The sequence below is a fragment of the Telmatherina bonti genome (assembly GCF_933228915.1).
Source record: "Telmatherina bonti genome assembly, chromosome: 16".
Taxonomy (NCBI): Eukaryota; Metazoa; Chordata; class Actinopteri; order Atheriniformes; family Telmatherinidae; genus Telmatherina; species Telmatherina bonti.
Genome location: NC_136614.1, coordinates 12,595,601 through 12,612,748, shown reverse-complemented (window position 1 = coordinate 12,612,748; position 17,148 = coordinate 12,595,601). Strand labels below are relative to the sequence as shown.

Here is a 17,148-nt window from a genome sequence, read left to right as displayed (position 1 = left end):
TGGAGGGAAGCCATCTTCACATTGCTGCAGACCACCAGAACCAGACAAGTTCTGCATGTGATGGAGCCAGTACAGGTCCAAAGGTATGTCACATGTAACCTGTAGCTTAATGGCACGTAGATGATTGTCAGACAACAAACTTTTCTTTGTTTTTGTTGATGATGTGTGTGTGCAGTTAACTGACTATGTTGTGGTTTATATGGACAGTGGATTGGGAGGACAGTCTGATAAGATGCTTTCTGAGGTGTAAACCATCTGAAGTTGTGTGTATTTGGTCTCCATGTGGTTTATATGAACGGTGGATTGGGAGGACAGTCTGACAGGATGCTTTCTGAGGTGTAAACCATCTGAAGTTGTGTGTATTTAGTCACCATGTGGTTTATATGGACAGTGGATTGGGAGGACAGTCTGATAGGATGCTTTCTAAGGTGTAAACCATCTGAAGTTGTGTGTATTTTGTCACCATGTGGTTTATATGGACAGTGGATTGGGAGGACAGTCTGATAGGAAGCTTTCTGAGGTGTAAACCATCTGAAGTTGTGTGTATTTAGTCACCATGTGGTTTATATGGACGGTGGATTGGGAGGACAGTCTGATAGGATGCTTTCTAAGGTGTAAACCATCTGAAGTTGTGTGTATTTAGTCACCATGTGGTTTATATGGACAGTGGATTGGGAGGACAGTCTGATAGGAAGCTTTCTGAGGTGTAAACCATCTGAAGTTGTGTGTATTTAGTCACCATGTGGTTTATATGGACGGTGGATTGGGAGGACAGTCTGATAGGATGCTTTCTAAGGTGTAAACCATCTGAAGTTGTGTGTATTTAGTCACCATGTGGTTTATATGGACGGTGGATTGGGAGGACAGTCTGATAGGAAGCTTTCTGAGGTGTAAACCATCTGAAGTTGTGTGTATTTAGTCTCCATGTGGTTTATATGGACGGTGGATTGGGAGGACAGTCTGATAGGAAGCTTTCTGAGGTGTAAACCATCTGAAGTTGTGTGTATTTAGTCTCCATGTGGTTTTTATGGACAGTGGATTGGGAGGACAATCTGATAGGAAGCTTTCTGAGGTGTAAACCATCTGAAGTTGTGTGTATTTGGTCACCATGTGGTTTATATGGACAGTGGATTGGGAGGACAGTCTGATAGGAAGCTTTCTGAGGTGTAAACCATCTGAAGTTGTGTGTATTTAGTCTCCATGTGGTTTTTATGGACGGTGGATTGGGAGGACAGTCTGATAGGAAGCTTTCTGAGGTGTCATTTTTCTGTGTATCATTGTATTCTTTAGTTTATGTTGTATTTTTCTTTTAGTGTATTGATAAATGTCTGGTCTTGTTGTCATTATTTGCTGATATAGTTTTCCTGTTTTTGATTTGAGGATAGTTCTTTGATTATTCTTTTACTTCTCGCTCACCTGACTTCCACTTCTTTATGATAACATTGGCTTCTACTTTCAGGCCTGTACCTCAGTCTTTAGACTCCAGGTTTAACCTTATTTTTTTGGGTGCAAATTTATTGTGATTTGTTGGGCTTTATCAGGTGTTATGCTGGTAACAGTACTCACATTGTTCATGCTTGTCTCGTTTCTAATACTGTATATACCACACTTGTTATGCTTTTCTTCTTTTAGCAGGATCCTGATGACAAAATGATTCATAAAAGTCCTGAAGTCCCACCTACACCTGGAGACCATGATCAGGTACATTTTTATGGAAAATAGGTTTTCATGGCACTTGGTGATCATGCAGAATGATTCATTCAGAATTGAACTGTAGAGTAATGTGAGGTAAGTTACCATGGCTGGGATCTTTTATCTGATGTAAAACATCTTCACAAATAATTTATGCTGAGTATATCTTCTTTTCTTTTTTTCCTCTTCTGCATTATCTGCTACAGATAATGGAGAGAAGCCATCTTCACTTTGCTGCAGACCACCAGAACCAGACAAGTTCTGCATGTGAAGAAGCCAGTACAGATCCAAAGGTATGTCACATGTAACCTGTAGCTTAATGGCACGTAGATGATTGTCAGACAACCAACTCAGTTTTTTGTTGGTTTTATTTTCCATGTTTCTTGTTTTTCTTAGCTAATTTCAGTCTTTAGACTTTACACATGCATATTAATAAAGGATTCTTTCTTTCAACTTTCTTGACACAAACAGCATTACTATAAACTTTTGCCAACAGTGCCATTCACACCAGCTGGTGTGTGCAACTGTATCATCCCTGGAAAAATGTGTCCAGTGTGTGGGACCTGTATCTTCCTTGAAGTGGTTTGGCTATAAATGCAAAGGTTAGTTATTTAGTTGGCTGGTGTAGGGTTAAAATGATTCAATATACATTATAATTGTGACTATTTTATTTATTAGATACATTTTCATGATAAATTTTCCACTCACCCCCAAGCCATTTAAATAGCATATGTTTAACTTCATAGATATAAGCACTGATAAAATTAGGCTGTGTCATTTTATTGTCATGTTTAGTTTTAAAAGGTAATAAAATAGAAATCTTTTCCAGTTTGTGTAGGAGTCTGGCATGCATCCTGCCTTAAACGGATTTCAAATGTTGACCTCCATCACTCATTACAGGCAAGTATCTACTTAGTTGTTCGTAGATTCTTACTTTGCTTACAAATTGACCAACGTTACATAAACTAGTTTTTCTCTCCTTCAGGACAAACACTTACGTTCTGGTAATGAGCCGCCATCAGATGAGGAAACTGCACCATTTTCAGAAGCGGCTCAGATGTCAAGTGACAATTCCATGTCTGATGAAGACTACATACCAAATTCAGTATCTGATGATGAAGATTCTGATGCAAGTATACCCCTTCAGTCCAGTAAGGCTAAAGGAGAGATTCACAGACAACCTGCAACAACCAGTCTTTGGATACCAGATGTGTCAGATGGCAGTGTCTCAGTCGTACCAAGCACATCTAAATGTGATCCACCTCCTCGCTCTGATCACACGGTTTCAAATGCAGCTGAAATGTCAACTTTAGATGAACCTGTCAAAGATTCAAAGGACAAACCAGAAAGTGAAGCTGAGTTTCACAAACAGGAATCAACACATCTGACAATGAGCAAGAAAAATTACTGTTTGGTTTGTGGTAAGCCACAAAGCAAAATTTCACGTCACTTAAAAACACACAACACACATGCTGAAATTGTACATGCATTTTCCCTTCCTGAGCACTCCAAAGAGTGCAAAGTTTTGTTTGAAAAAATGAGGAACAAGGGAAATTTTAAACATAACTCAGCAGTTCTACAAGGTGGAACAGGACCTCTCAAAGTGAAGAGACAGCCAAAAGCTAAAGCAGTGGCTGGAAAGTTTATTCACTGTATGTACTGCCAGGGGATGTACATTCGAAAAGAATTGTGGAGACATGTCCGCAAATGCCCCTGTAAGCCAGAAAATGTCACTTTAGTTCAAGAACCTGGAAGAACCAAAGTTCTGGGTTTGGCTGCAGCTCAGTCAAATCTTTGTCAGCAAATCTCAAGTGGCGTCTGGAAGCTCCTCAGCGTCATGAAACAGGATGAAGTTGCATCAGTTGTCAGAAATGATCTCTCTATTATTCAGTTTGCTCAGTCACTCTACAACAAGCATGGACAAGACCCCACTAAGTATGAATACATGCGACAGAAGCTTCGAGAAGTCGGCCGTCTGTTGTTACGTCTGCGCAGCAAATTCTCAGTCCATAACCTTCAGGAAGCTGTGAAACCTGCAAATTTCCAGAAAGTTGTGCAAGCAGTAAAAGAAGTGTCAGGTTTTGATGAAGAGAAACTCACACACCAAACACCAAGTCTTGCTCTAAAACTGGGGCACACGCTGCACAAAATCTGTGACATCATCCATTGTCGGGTGCTGATGGCAGAGGATGAAGAACTGATCAAGTCCACGGATATTTTCAAGAAACTCTATGCCTCCAAGTGGTCTGAGTTGGTGTTTCATGGTGCTCTAAACACACTGAGTGATGCAAAGTACAATAAACCATCAACATTGCCATTCACTGAAGATGTTCAGATTCTTCACCAGTATCTTAAGAAATCTTCAGAAACCGCCTTAAGTAGCTTAAAAGAGGAGACCACTGCTCAGAATTATGCACAACTTGCAAAAGTAACACTTGCACAAACAATTGTGTTTAATCGTAGGCGAGCTGGCGAAGTTTCAAAAATGCGCCTCAGGAGTTTTCTGGAGAGAGATGACTCAAAGCTCCATGAAGATGTTGCCAAGGGTCTGTCAAAGGTTGAACAGAAGCTCTGCAGTTACTTCAGCCGCATTGAAATTGTGGGGAAAAGAGGCAGAAAAGTGGCAGTTCTACTCACACCAAATGTAGTGGATGCGCTGTCACTACTGGCAACTAAAAGACATGCATGTGGTGTTTGTACCACAAATGTCTTCCTTTTTGCGAGACCCAAATCCATGAGCCACTATAGAGGACAGGACTGTCTGCGTGTCTTTGCAAGCCAATGTGGAGCCAAGCATCCAGAGTACCTCAGGTCAACACAGCTTCGAAAACATGTGGCAACCCTGTCACAAGTCCTTAATTTGAAAAACAACGAACTTGACCAGGTTGCAGATTTCTTGGGCCATGACATCCGTGTCCACAGAGATTTCTACAGATTACCAGTTTCCACAACACAACTGGCCAAGATTTCCAAACTGCTGTTGTCCATGGAGAAGGGACACCTCTCCAACCTGCAGGGGAAGTCGCTGGATGAGATTGAAATAGAAGGTCAGTGGTTTGTTGCAGGGCATGGTTTGTTGAAGACCTACTTGTCATTTTTGTTCCCTAAATTTCTTTAATATTTTATGTGCGCCTGCGATGGACTGGCGAGCTGTCCAGAGTGTACCCCACCTCTTGCACGAAAGCTGCAGGGATAGGCTCCAGCTCCTACGCAACCCTTAATCTTGTTAAGCAGTTCAGCTAATGAATGAATTTAATGTGCGCTCCTCGTGCTGTCTTTGTCTTTTCTCAGATGAAATCGCATTAAGTGACACAGAAGCAAAGGACAGTGAGAGAGAGTCAGATAACAGCGATGCAGAGGTCTTGACATTGCAGTGTGGGAATGCGGAACCTGTGAAAGCCACATCAGACTCGGCACTCACAGAGCATGTCCCAGACGATAGCGATTTTGGTAAGTTACCTCAAACCAGAGTACTGTTTATACTAATAAAATGCTGTGTTGAACTTTTGTCCCACTATGTCTCAGCAGGTGAAATGCCAACAGTGTCATTTACAGTCGATGAGACTGTTCCTCTCTTTGAAGGTAAGGAGATATTTCAGGCACTGTGTATGTCATATTGTGGTCCAGAAAGGCTTTTTGACTTCAGCTGTTGCCACATGTATACTGCATTGTCATATTTTCAGTTCAATAATTAAGATCCTTCAAATGAATATTGGAATAAATTGTCAGAGATGCTGCAATCCCAACAGGACTCTAACTAATTGTATTTTCTTAATTCATGGCCCTGTGATAGATTGGCAACCTGTTCAGAAGGGTGAGCCGATTTACAATGAAATCGATTGATTGAAATTGATCAGAATAAGTCTACGATAAATATAAATTGTACCAATAGACCTCATAATCGGATCAGTACTCTGTATTGGAACATATATGTGTGTGTGTGTGTGTGTGTGTGTGTGTATATATGTATGTGTGTATATGTGTGTGTGTGTATATATGTATGTGTATGTATATATATATGTATGTATGTGTATGTATCTATGTATGTATGTGTATGTATATATGTATATGTATATATGTATGTATATATATATGTGTGTATATATGTGTATATATGTGTATATATGTGTGTGTATATGTATATATATATATATATATGTATGTATATATATATGTATATGTATGTGTGTATATATATATGTGTGTGTGTGTGTGTATATATGTATATATATATGTATATATGTGTATGTATATATGTATATGTATGTATGTATGTATATATGTATATGTATGTATGTATGTATATATGTATATGTATGTATGTATGTATATATGTATATGTATGTATGTATATATGTGTATATGTATGTATATATATGTGTATATGTATGTATATATGTATGTATATATATGTGTATATGTATGTATATATGTATGTATATATATGTGTATATGTATGTATATATATGTGTATATGTATGTATATATATGTGTATATGTATGTATATGTATGTGTATATGTATGTATATGTATGTGTATATGTATGTATATGTATGTGTATATGTATGTGTATATGTATGTATATGTATGTGTATATGTATGTATGTATATGTATGTGTATATGTATGTATGTATATGTATGTGTATATGTATGTATGTATATGTATGTGTATATGTATGTATGTATATGTGTATATGTATATGTATGTATATATGTGTGTATATATATATTTATAGTGAATGATAAAACCCAGAAACATAGTCATACATACTGCCCAGAGACTTTAAGGAACACATTGGTCTGTTCCCCTAAAGTGCAGGGATGTTCCAATACAAAGTACTGATCCGATTATGAGGTCTACTGGTACAATTTATATTTACTGTATACTTATCATGATATTGTTATTGAAAGGCCTGGCATGGAATAAGCTATTAAACATAATATATATAATCTAAAATGTATCATAGGTTAACTCAGTGGTTCCCAAACTTTTTTTTATCCCCCTCCTTTCATCAGCATCCATAATGTCAAGCCCCCCTCCCGTCACATGAACTAAGGAAACATACAAAGAAATGCATCATTAGTTTAATGGCCTTGTTGTAACAATAAATAAAACTGTGTCAGTGACATGGTTAATATTATCCATTCTTTTGCTTTAGTGAGAAATGTTTTAAACCAGGAGTATGAATGTAACAATAATGTAATGATTAACTTTGAAGTAATGATTTTAGATAACATATTAAACGGGTTTTGTGACTCAACTATCAGAACAGCATACATACTTTGTTGTTTTGATAAAGTATATGAATGACTGACAGTGCTATGTTATGTTAACATATGCTAAACTGACTAAAACTTGCTTTTAATGTCATCTTTGTTATCCAAAGATTCCATGAAAACATGACAATATGAAATGTAGGTTGGGTATGTGTTGGATTTTTTTATGGTTTGACATGAATGGAAGATAGTAAAGATAAGTTTTTTTGTAACTTGTATGAATGAATACTGAATGCATTTTAAAGTATTAAGTGGCCACAAAGTGAGAAAAAATCCCTGAATTGGGAAAATGAAGGTATAGAAAATAGTCAAATTTGCAACCAAATCACAGCACCCTAAATTGTAATAAAATCATCAGATACCTAACATAGCATACTCCCATTGTTCAGAGTGTCCATGTAAATAAAAATGAGTGTAGAACTAAAGTGGAGGCATTTTGGTATAAAAGTGATAAGAAAACAAGGATCATGCATTAATCTGTTGCGGTTTTGCTGGTTCAGATTGGCTAACTGGTTTTCTGGTTGGATGTGGATCTTTTTCTCTTTCTCTCATCTGTTAGGACAAGATTCTGATCCAGAACGTTGCTCCAGAAGAACGCCAAAGAGAACGTGGTCAAAGACGGAGGTAGCTGCAGTAATGCGACATTTCAAACACCACATAAACAAAGGAAAGTTGGCCACCAAACTTGAATGCAGTCACTGTAAGCTGGTTGAAGGTCCCGTGTTGGCACAAAGAACTGTGCAAAATATAAGGGACTTTGTCCGAAACCGTGGAGTAACTGCAAAGAGGCAGTCACAGAAGCACAGTTTGGAGGGCATTTGAGTGCTCTTTGAGGTATTTACTTTTATAAGATGCAATGTTACTAATGTTTTTCTTTTTATACAGAAATTTAATTTTAAACTTAAAATATTATGATTGATTTTGTTAACATAACATTATTTTCAAAGCATTTTTAAAATTGTCTGCTTAAATACCACAATTTATTTTTTTATGTGGTTAAAACTTGTCAACTGCATTATTTGCTTACATAAAGCTCAAAACAATTATTTTTGCCAATAAAGATGGCAGTTCCAGTAATGCTGTCTTTTGTCAGCTGTGTGTATTTATGCTAAACAAGAGCTATTTAAATTTGACATCATTGTCCCTTTAAAGACCTAATAGTGCATATTTTGTCCTCACAAACCGCATATTTGTCAAAAACAGAAATGTCCATATAAACCACAGTTCAGTCAGGGTGCTGTAGATCAAGCTGTGTAGGTCCTATCTGAAACCCAAAGTCAGCTAAAAAAATTTCAGATTTTTTGCAGTGTTTTCAGCTTCCTCCCATTGCTCTAGGACGTCGGGAAGTAGTAGTCCATGTAAACCACCACCGGGTTGGTTTGGCAAAAATGTCCGCCTATTTCATATAAACCCGTATCATTGTGTGTGTGTATATATGTGTGTGTGTGTGTGTGTGTGTGTGTGTGTGTGTGTATATATGTGTGTGTGTGTATATATGTGTGTGTGTGTGTGTATATATGTGTGTGTGTATATGTATATATATATGTGTATATGTATATATGTATTATGAGTAAATACTTCAGAGTCAATTTTTATGAGACATAAGGAAACCAAACTGTACCTCTCTGAATGTGTCCGTCACATCATGAAAAAATGTCTCCACTTCTCGGCCATGGCTGTTGCAGCACTCAAAGGTCTTAACCATGGTCGGGATGGTGAGAGGCAGCAAAAACAGCCAGATGACCAGAGAGATTTGGGGGGATTTCTTTAAAACATTCACACAGTTTCTTCTTCCCAGATGAACCACGTTAAAGTAGCGGTCCAGGGACAGGGTGATGAGGAAGGCGATGCTTGCGCCTCTGTTGAGAAAGAGCATGAAAAGCATGGTCTTGCAAACCGCATAATCGTTGCTGCGCCTCATGTTGTGCTGGTAATGGTAGATCTTAACGGGGAGACACACCACCAACAAAAAATCAGCAACAACGATGTTGAACAGGAAGATGCTTTTGTTCTTCCAGAATTTAAATCTGCAGAGAAAGTTGATCACAAAAGCAGGAATTATTTACAAACCTCCTGCAAGCACAGAGAAGCAGAAAAAAACTTTTATTTTTGGTCTTATCTGAATGTTTTAACAGAGAAATCTATTAGATATCTGCACATCCTGTTGCTGCGGTTTACTAAAACCACTGCTGATTGGTTGTTTTTCAGAAAGAATGATTATATGGGGATCAACTAGCAAAATGTTATATGTGCATTCATTTTTTTTTTTTTATATCTTAGTGATTTAATCCCATTTTTTCTGCACATCAGTTTTCAGTGCAGGGAATGTTCAAACAAAATGCACAAATCTAAACATGCTTATCAGTCTCAACAAGGCATGCAAGCACATTTTTTCAGTCTGCTGCTTTTCTTGTTTCTTTTCACCTAAGTAAATATATTCCCTTTTCCTCCCCATCTCATTTATCAGCTAAAACTTCTCAATACATTTCAATGAGTTCTACTTGATTTTTCTGACGACCAATAAAACAGAATAACTCTTGTCTGATTGTGAAATGAGCTTATCGTATCGCTTTTTTTTGTTTTTTTCAATCATTTTCCAAAATTTAGAAGTAGATTTCCCTTGTAAGTTAACACTGATGTATAAATTATTTAAAAAAAAAAAAATAATGCCACATTTTTCTGTCTTTAATGTCATTTGACTTTTTTTTAAATTTATCTATAGAACCATTCATTAAGTAATGTCACGTTTATATAATAGAAATATTCTAAATAAATTGACTAGTATAAAATTCTTGTCCTCTTTTATCAATGAGGTAAATACATGTGTAAAAATGACATTTTACACTAAATCAGTTTATTTTTCAGTGATCGACAGTGTGTTGAGTGACTCTCCTAAAGTCTACTGAAGTGACAAAATTACAAATATAGCATCCTTACTTCTGAATGTACTAAAAAAAACAGCCTTTAAATAGGCGTCCACTGTAGTGAACACGATGCAAGGAAGAATGCATGCATTAAAGATTGGATAGTTTGTCTTATCAGTACTTCACCTCCTCGCTCTAAGCTCATTAAAATAAAATTAAGCTCTGCCAGATTTTGCCAGGAAATTTCCACTTTTTCATCTCAACACTATTTCCACACAGTTATGGCCCTACATTTTAAAGTACTTTCAGGAAACGGAGCAAGGCAGTAACAGTGTGTGTGTGTGTTGGTATTTCTTCTTACCTGAAGATGAAGATGTAAAGGACGGACAGGTTGAGAGGCAGACCCAGCATGAATTCTCCCAGCATAACCCAGGAGAGGACATGATATGTGGCATTATTTGGCGTTTTGCAGTGGTCAACTGTAACATTTGTTAAACTTTCTTGGCTTGACATAACTGTGGCGGACTCTGCAGAAGCTGAAGTCAAAGCAGTTTGTTTGTAAGGCTGTAACAGAACAGCGAAGTGTTGTCACTTGACAAGCATCACACCCCTGAAACCTCCGTCTTGAGCTGGTTGCCGCTTTAATCTTGTCTCAGAAGCAGAATTCTCCTGTCTCTCCAACCCGGCAGATTCAGCAGTCCCTCCCTCAGAGCACGATGACGATGGTGGAGCCAAAACATACAGAGAAATCACATCACTCACAGGAAAATAGAGGGATAGAAGAGAAAAGAGCGTGTGAGTGGCTGTGTGGTCTTCCTGTCTGAGGTGGCCACTGAGCTTGCAGCAGTATTTCTAGTCAGCTGGAGGTGTGGTTTACAGAGAGGCTTAACTGACTGAGAAGCAAGTACATGTTTGTGTTTTTTTTCTCTTTACCTTTCACACTGAGAGCTGTGATTCAGTTTTTTAGTAATGGAGGATAACTCCAGGTTTCCGTGTAAAACCTGTCAGGTGAAACTATTTTCTGACAGAACTGCGAGGAAAAACCTTGTGAAATTCCTCAGATGCTTGTTTGTGTTGACATTCATGCTCATACATGTGTTGTAGTATGTCTGAAGAAAAGTCGGTGTTTTAGAAAACATGACAAACATCTGGGTGAGTCGTTAAAACACATAATGAAATTGAAAGCACTGTCACCAAGCCATTGGATTGTTTTAAAACTGTTTTATGATGATTGTGGAGATTAGTTTTGAGTCAGAAGCTCAAATGGCAAAGTGATACCGATCTGCACGGAGTAAAGAATCCTTTAAAGAGTTCCTGGATCACCTGGTAAATCTTGTCACTTATTGCATTTCTGAACTTTCCTGCAAATATGTAAATCAGTGATTTAGTTTGTCTTTCTCTTTGCAATAAAACAAAACTGAATCCATCACCTCTTCTGTTAGCCAAACTTACGAAGCTTTGTGCACCTGCGTTTGGTCCTTTTGTTTAGTCTTACTTGCAGATTAACTCAAGTATTTTACTTTAAATAAGACGATGAAGCTGCGATGCTTTCAGGTTTCTCAGGAGAGGTTGTGGGAAGTTAAAATGTGGGAACCAGAAGTTCATCCAAAGGAAATTCATATCTGGTTTGTTGTCAAAAGGGAGATCCCAAGCTGTCCCAGTCTCCATTTGTGCTCTTTCTAGCAGGTTGTCTTCCAGATACTGCTTTGAATTGGATTTCATGATGTATATAAATGAAGCACCATTTCTGGTCCCTTTTAATTTTTTTTCAGTTCAACTTTATTTGTACAGCGCCACTTCACAACAATGTTCTCACAGGACCCTTTACATACACATCATTTCAAGCCAATTCATACATATCCTATAATAGAAACCAACTGATTGCATCGAGTCATGACTTTAATCCAATCCTCCATCCTGAGCTGCATGCGGCGACAGTGGGAAGGAAAAAACTCCCCTTTAACAGGAAGAAAACCTCCGGCAGAACCCGGCTCAGGGAGGGCAGCCATCTGCCTCGACTGGTTGGGGTGGAGAGGACAGGAAAGACAGATCAACATGTACAACTGCACTTATTCAGGAAGATCTGCGGAAAAAAGGAGAAATAAGTTAGAGACGGCAATATTGGCATATATTTATACATTAATATATTAGAGAAATAGAGCGAGGTACTTCTCAGTGCATCAGGTAACATCCTCATTGCTACATAAGTAATGGATGGCTAGATTACCCACAACTATAAGAGCAAATAGCATAACCTGGACAGTTTTAAGGGCTCCAGGTTTAAAATTTGACATTATTCAAAGAAGAATCGCATGTATTTGGTAGCTGCGGTAAAATACAGCTCATATTGTTGTCTTTTGAGAGGAAATACCAACAAATGGTATTGAAACTGTAAAAGCGAATAATAACACAGGTGTGCACTCATCATGTCCTTTTTATGATTTCAGAGCAAATGAACATCCACTCCTGGCTAATGCAGCGTATTCCAATACAGAATCACAGAGGGGCTCGAGTCTGACCAGTTCTAGCTGAAAGGCAGGCTGCAACTTGGACCAGTTGCTAGTCCATCATAGGGCCAGCACAGGCAAACAAGCCCTCATGTCCACACCTCGAGACTCTAGAGACATATTTAACCTAATATTAAGCATGTCTTTAGATTCTAGGAGGAAGGGACATGTACACTCTACTCTGCAGAGGTCAGAACCAGAACCTATCCTACTGAGAGGGGTGTCAGTGCTCAAGGCCGCCTTAATGCACGGGCTTACCTGGGCGGTAGTCCAGGGACCCATGGAGTTCAGAGACCTATCATTTTGGGGATGGAATTACCTTAAAAAAAAGTCTAATTGTCATGTAACTTGGAAGTTACGCTGTCAATCAGCATTTTGTGCACATTTGAGAGTGCTGATTGATCCAAATAAACCCGTTGCCACCATGTCAACCACCCCCCCCCATCTCTTTGGTGCATGTAGTCACATGGGCACACACAACTCCCTATTTAACTGAGGGCTTGTGGGTGAAGTGGTTTGCAGTATCGCGAGTTTGTTTAGAAAACACGATCTACAGCAAAATAATCTGATTGACACAAACACTGTGTGGGAGTAGATTTATAATAAAGTTAATGCTGTTGGTAAATGTGAACAGAGGATGAAGGAAAAAGATTATGCAAAGACAGAAGGTGAATAAAATGAAAATAAAATATCCAGCTACTGGAACAAAAACCTTTTGGTGTCAGTTAATGACAGCTGAGTGCATGGAAACCTACCAACCATGACCATCCGGCGACAGTGTCATCTGCAGGTGTGTGTGCGTGTGTGTATGAGAGAGACTCCTTCACATCCAAATGCTCCAAAAGAAAACTTCTCGAACTGATTTTGTCTGATGATGCTATTTATGTTTTCCCGTTCAGCTCCTCCAGAACGTCTGAAAATGTTCAGGTTTGTTTGGCTTCACAATGAGCTTTTCTCCTCTTCCTGCTAAGTTGTTCTCTTCGTCGTGTCTGAGGAGCGTGACAAGCGTTTGCGTGTAGTTTTATGGAGGGAAAAGGGTAATCTTTATCTGGTGCATCTTGCGTTTAGAATATCTTACGGTTAATTGATGCAGAAAATGGAGCAAAACCACTGGACATCATGGGGGCAGTGTTGAGTTGCATCGCTGTCACAGAACTCGCAAAAAGAACAAACCATAGAAGAAGAGGTATGGGTAGGAGACGATGCAGAAACTTCCAAACAAAAAGAACCCAAAGAAGCTGAGAAGAACAGCAAAAACTTTTTTTTTCCTCCACTCTTTTACTTTTTGTTTTTCGGCAGTTTTAAACAATATGACAGTGGTACATTACTGCTCCAGAACCGTGTCGACAAGCAGAAGTCAACACTGAACTCAGCACTGACTATAGTGGATGAACTGATTTAACTCTGGCAAAAACACACATAGAAGTATCAGGATGGAGACGCATGAGCTTTGAAACTTACGGCAGCTATTTGTGTATGTAAGGAGCATAAATAAGCCTTAAATCTAATAGTTTTAAGAGGTAAGGACAGAAAACACCACAGCAGGAATATTCACTTCAGTCTTTTTTTTTCTTAATAAATTAAGTTAGAAATGTTAAAAAAAAAGGCTTATAATTTGCAGTTAGTTGGCAAAAAGCACTTAGCACAATAATCAAAGGTGCTTTTCTGGACAAACTTTGTATTTCTTTCTAATAAACATTAACACATCTTTCAAAACGCTCCATTTCCACATCCAGACTAAGGCAGCATGGTTGACGGATTGCAGAGAAAACTCAACAGATTGTTTCCCTTCAAGTCAAACATTAAGGTAACCTCTACCCCCCCCTCCCTCCTAAGATCTTCTATCACCACTGACAAACACCAGCACGTAAACCTGCAGGCTAATGATTCAAAACTCAAACATAAACTTTAATTCCTGTTTCACATTTACTTCCCTGTCACCTTTCAAGCCGTCTCACTCTGTGCTAGACATGACGTGATACAGCATTGCCACACATAACCTCTTCAGAAGTTTCTACAAATTGCACCACCGACCATAACTGAGCTAATTCTGATCCAAGACTGTCACTGCAACACGTCTTTTACTTTGGAAATCGTTCCAGATGTTTTGTCTCATGGCACACAGATGAAACTGATACCAAGGCGAGTGATCCAATCAGCGTGTCCCACTTCATAAGTGGGCGTATCTTAATGAACCGGAAGTCCCTCCCCCTCTGTGACCCAATCAGCGTGTGCCACGTCATAAGTGGGCGTAACTTGGGTGAGGGAAGGTCCCTGGACCACGTGATGTCCGGAAGTGACGTCCCTCCTCCCAGGCGTGGCTCTAAAGTGACGTCATCCGTGGGCGGTCCCTGGACCACGTGACGTCCGGAAGTGACGTCCCTCCTCCCAGGCGTGGCTCTAAAAGTGACGTCATCCGTGGGCGGTCCCTGGACCACGTGATGTCCGGAAGTGACGTCATCCGGTGGCGGTCCCTGGACCACGTGATGTCCGGAAATGACGTATGTCCGTACGTCATACCTGGGCGGCATGTCCGGACATGTCTTCTGGACGTACGGCATGCCTGGACGGTGTGCCTGGACATGCCCGGACATGTCTTCTGGACGTACGTCATGCCTGGGCGGTGTGCCTGGACATGTTAGGGGCATGTCCGAACGAGTCTAGAGGTATAAAGAGGGGTCCGGGGGGGAAAAAAAGAACCCTTACTTACTTACTGGGGTAGAAAAGGAAAAGAAAAAAGAAATGGAGCAGCAGAGAAGAGAATCAGCTCTTTGGACCTGCAATATGGCAAATGAAGAGAATCGAATCAGGCTGAATGCTACACCGCAGCCGTCTGTGATTAGCGAAACGGCAGTGACCGTCTATGAGGACAACGGTTTAATTCCTCGAGCTCCTGCAAAAAGTACTGTGTATGTCCAGCGGGTCCAGCAGCGTTCATTCAAATCTCTGCGGGATGAATGGTCTCTTGCTGCATACGGAGTGCGTGGAAGCTGGGGGTATTATTTCAAGTATGAAACCGGTGAGCTCTGCCTGTACCAGGCGTGCGATGGAGAAAGTTTTGGGCCTTTAGCGAATGTCGCTTCACTGACATCAGGAGACTGGGCTGTCTTGAAAATGGTGGTGCCGCGCAGCAGCTCAGAGATTGAGCGGGATTCTCTGGTAGAAGAAGAAGAAGAAGAAGAACAAGAAGGTGGGGAAGAAGCAGAAGAAAAAGAAGAGGCTGATCAGGCATTCGCTACTCCAGCTAAACGATCGAGAAGGGAATTATTTACAGAGAGCCAAAGAATCCCTCGTTACAGCGCTATATGGCAGTCAAAAACCAGCGCCTCAAGTCGGTGGTTCTTCCGAGCCAGCTTCCGCTCCTCCGGGGAGCGCATGGGTCAAGAGGACTTTGTTTTGGAGTCTTTTAATTCAGAATGCGGTGTTTTTAGACCGGTGTTAGTTTTGCCGAGCGAATCCTGGGTGAGCAGGGTGGAAGAAATGAAGGACAAGTTTGACTCCCTTTTCCGCGAGTGTCGAAATTGGAAAGACACGTTAGCGGTGAAAAAAACCTTATTTTTGTAGACCACACCCCTTTTTGCTTTTCCAATCTTTTCTCATTGGACCTTCGATGTGTGCTGGAGGAAGCCCCCCCTTAGCATGATATAAGTAGACCGCATGAATGTACGTCAACACTGTTGAACCAAGATGCCAACCCTGCGCCAGAGACGTCTGACAACCATGCTCTTGAAGCCGACCTCTGCAGCCACCGCGAATGACATCGGTGATGGGGTGGAGAGTCCTCCAGAGGCGGTCCTGTCGAGCGAGATGGAGCACCAGCAGCCGCACCAGCCCTCCTCCGTGGAGGAGTCGAGGGGCGCATTGGAGGGTTCAGTCTCCACGGATGAGGGGTATGAGGACTCCCAGCAGGCGGGGCCTCTGGCTACATGGCTGAGCGAGTCAGTACTCACACCGCCGACTTCCCCGACCCCATCCGAGGGGAGCACGGATGGCAACGATGATGAGCCGGACGGATGGGTGTTTTCATCCTTCATTAAAGTTGTGAAAACAGCGGTACTCCATCTGCTCACGATGACCCTTCACAAGTTTCGACGAGCTAACTGCTACGGTTGCGAGATCAATCATCCTAGCCAGAGAGAGCATCCTTGTCTAGAGGCGGTGGAGGATGACTACTACCGAGACAACTTTCACGGCATCATACGAGGGCTATGCACTCCTCGTTTTATTCCAGCCATCCAGCATCTGTTGACCCTTCGCAACATTAATTCCGATGACAGCAGAGTAAAAACTGCAGCGGAGACTATTTTATACGAACTGAGATCGGTGAAGAAGATTGAGGACCTTTACAGCATGTTAGACGATCTGATTGAGCAGGATCCTGTTAAAATAGGACAGCTCTTAATGCTGAGTGAGTATTGGAAAAGTTAATAAAGAAGGCGGAAAAAAAATATGGGAAATTACTGGAGGAAACTAACTAAATATGCGGAGGAGTGTGTCATTGACTACTGGCTGATGGATGTTTTGGAGCGAGTCATCGAAAACAGAGTTTTAACTCAAAAAGGTGCGGAGAAGTTTACGGTAAAGTTAGAAACTCAAAGACTGGAAAACATTTTACACCAAGTCCGTTCTCACTCGATCCTGACACCCTGGGAGACGATTGTACAATGTACCGCGTGTATCGATGCATCTGGGATGTCAGAGACTTTTGAAAACATTGTCAGGGAATGGACAAGAGTTTGTGTTGTTGTATCACCTATTCATTTATTTACACTTTATGCTCTGTTTGTCGATGTGATGTGTTACTGT

General features: G+C 40.3%; 1 protein-coding gene across 1 annotated transcript in view; it reads right to left on the bottom strand.

The window, feature by feature from the left end:
• Window positions 1-15,719, bottom strand: part of gpr31 (G protein-coupled receptor 31) — a gene marked incomplete at both ends in the record, with an annotated part of 21,926 nt that extends 6,207 nt beyond the window's left edge. The window contains 4 exons of the mRNA XM_079255716.1: window positions 8,593-8,998; window positions 10,197-10,399; window positions 15,360-15,498; window positions 15,640-15,719. Coding sequence (XP_079111842.1) covers window positions 8,593-8,998; window positions 10,197-10,399; window positions 15,360-15,498; window positions 15,640-15,719 — 828 coding nt within the window. The remainder of the gene's footprint in view (window positions 1-8,592; window positions 8,999-10,196; window positions 10,400-15,359; window positions 15,499-15,639) is intronic.
• Window positions 15,720-17,148: the final 1,429 nt, after the last annotated feature.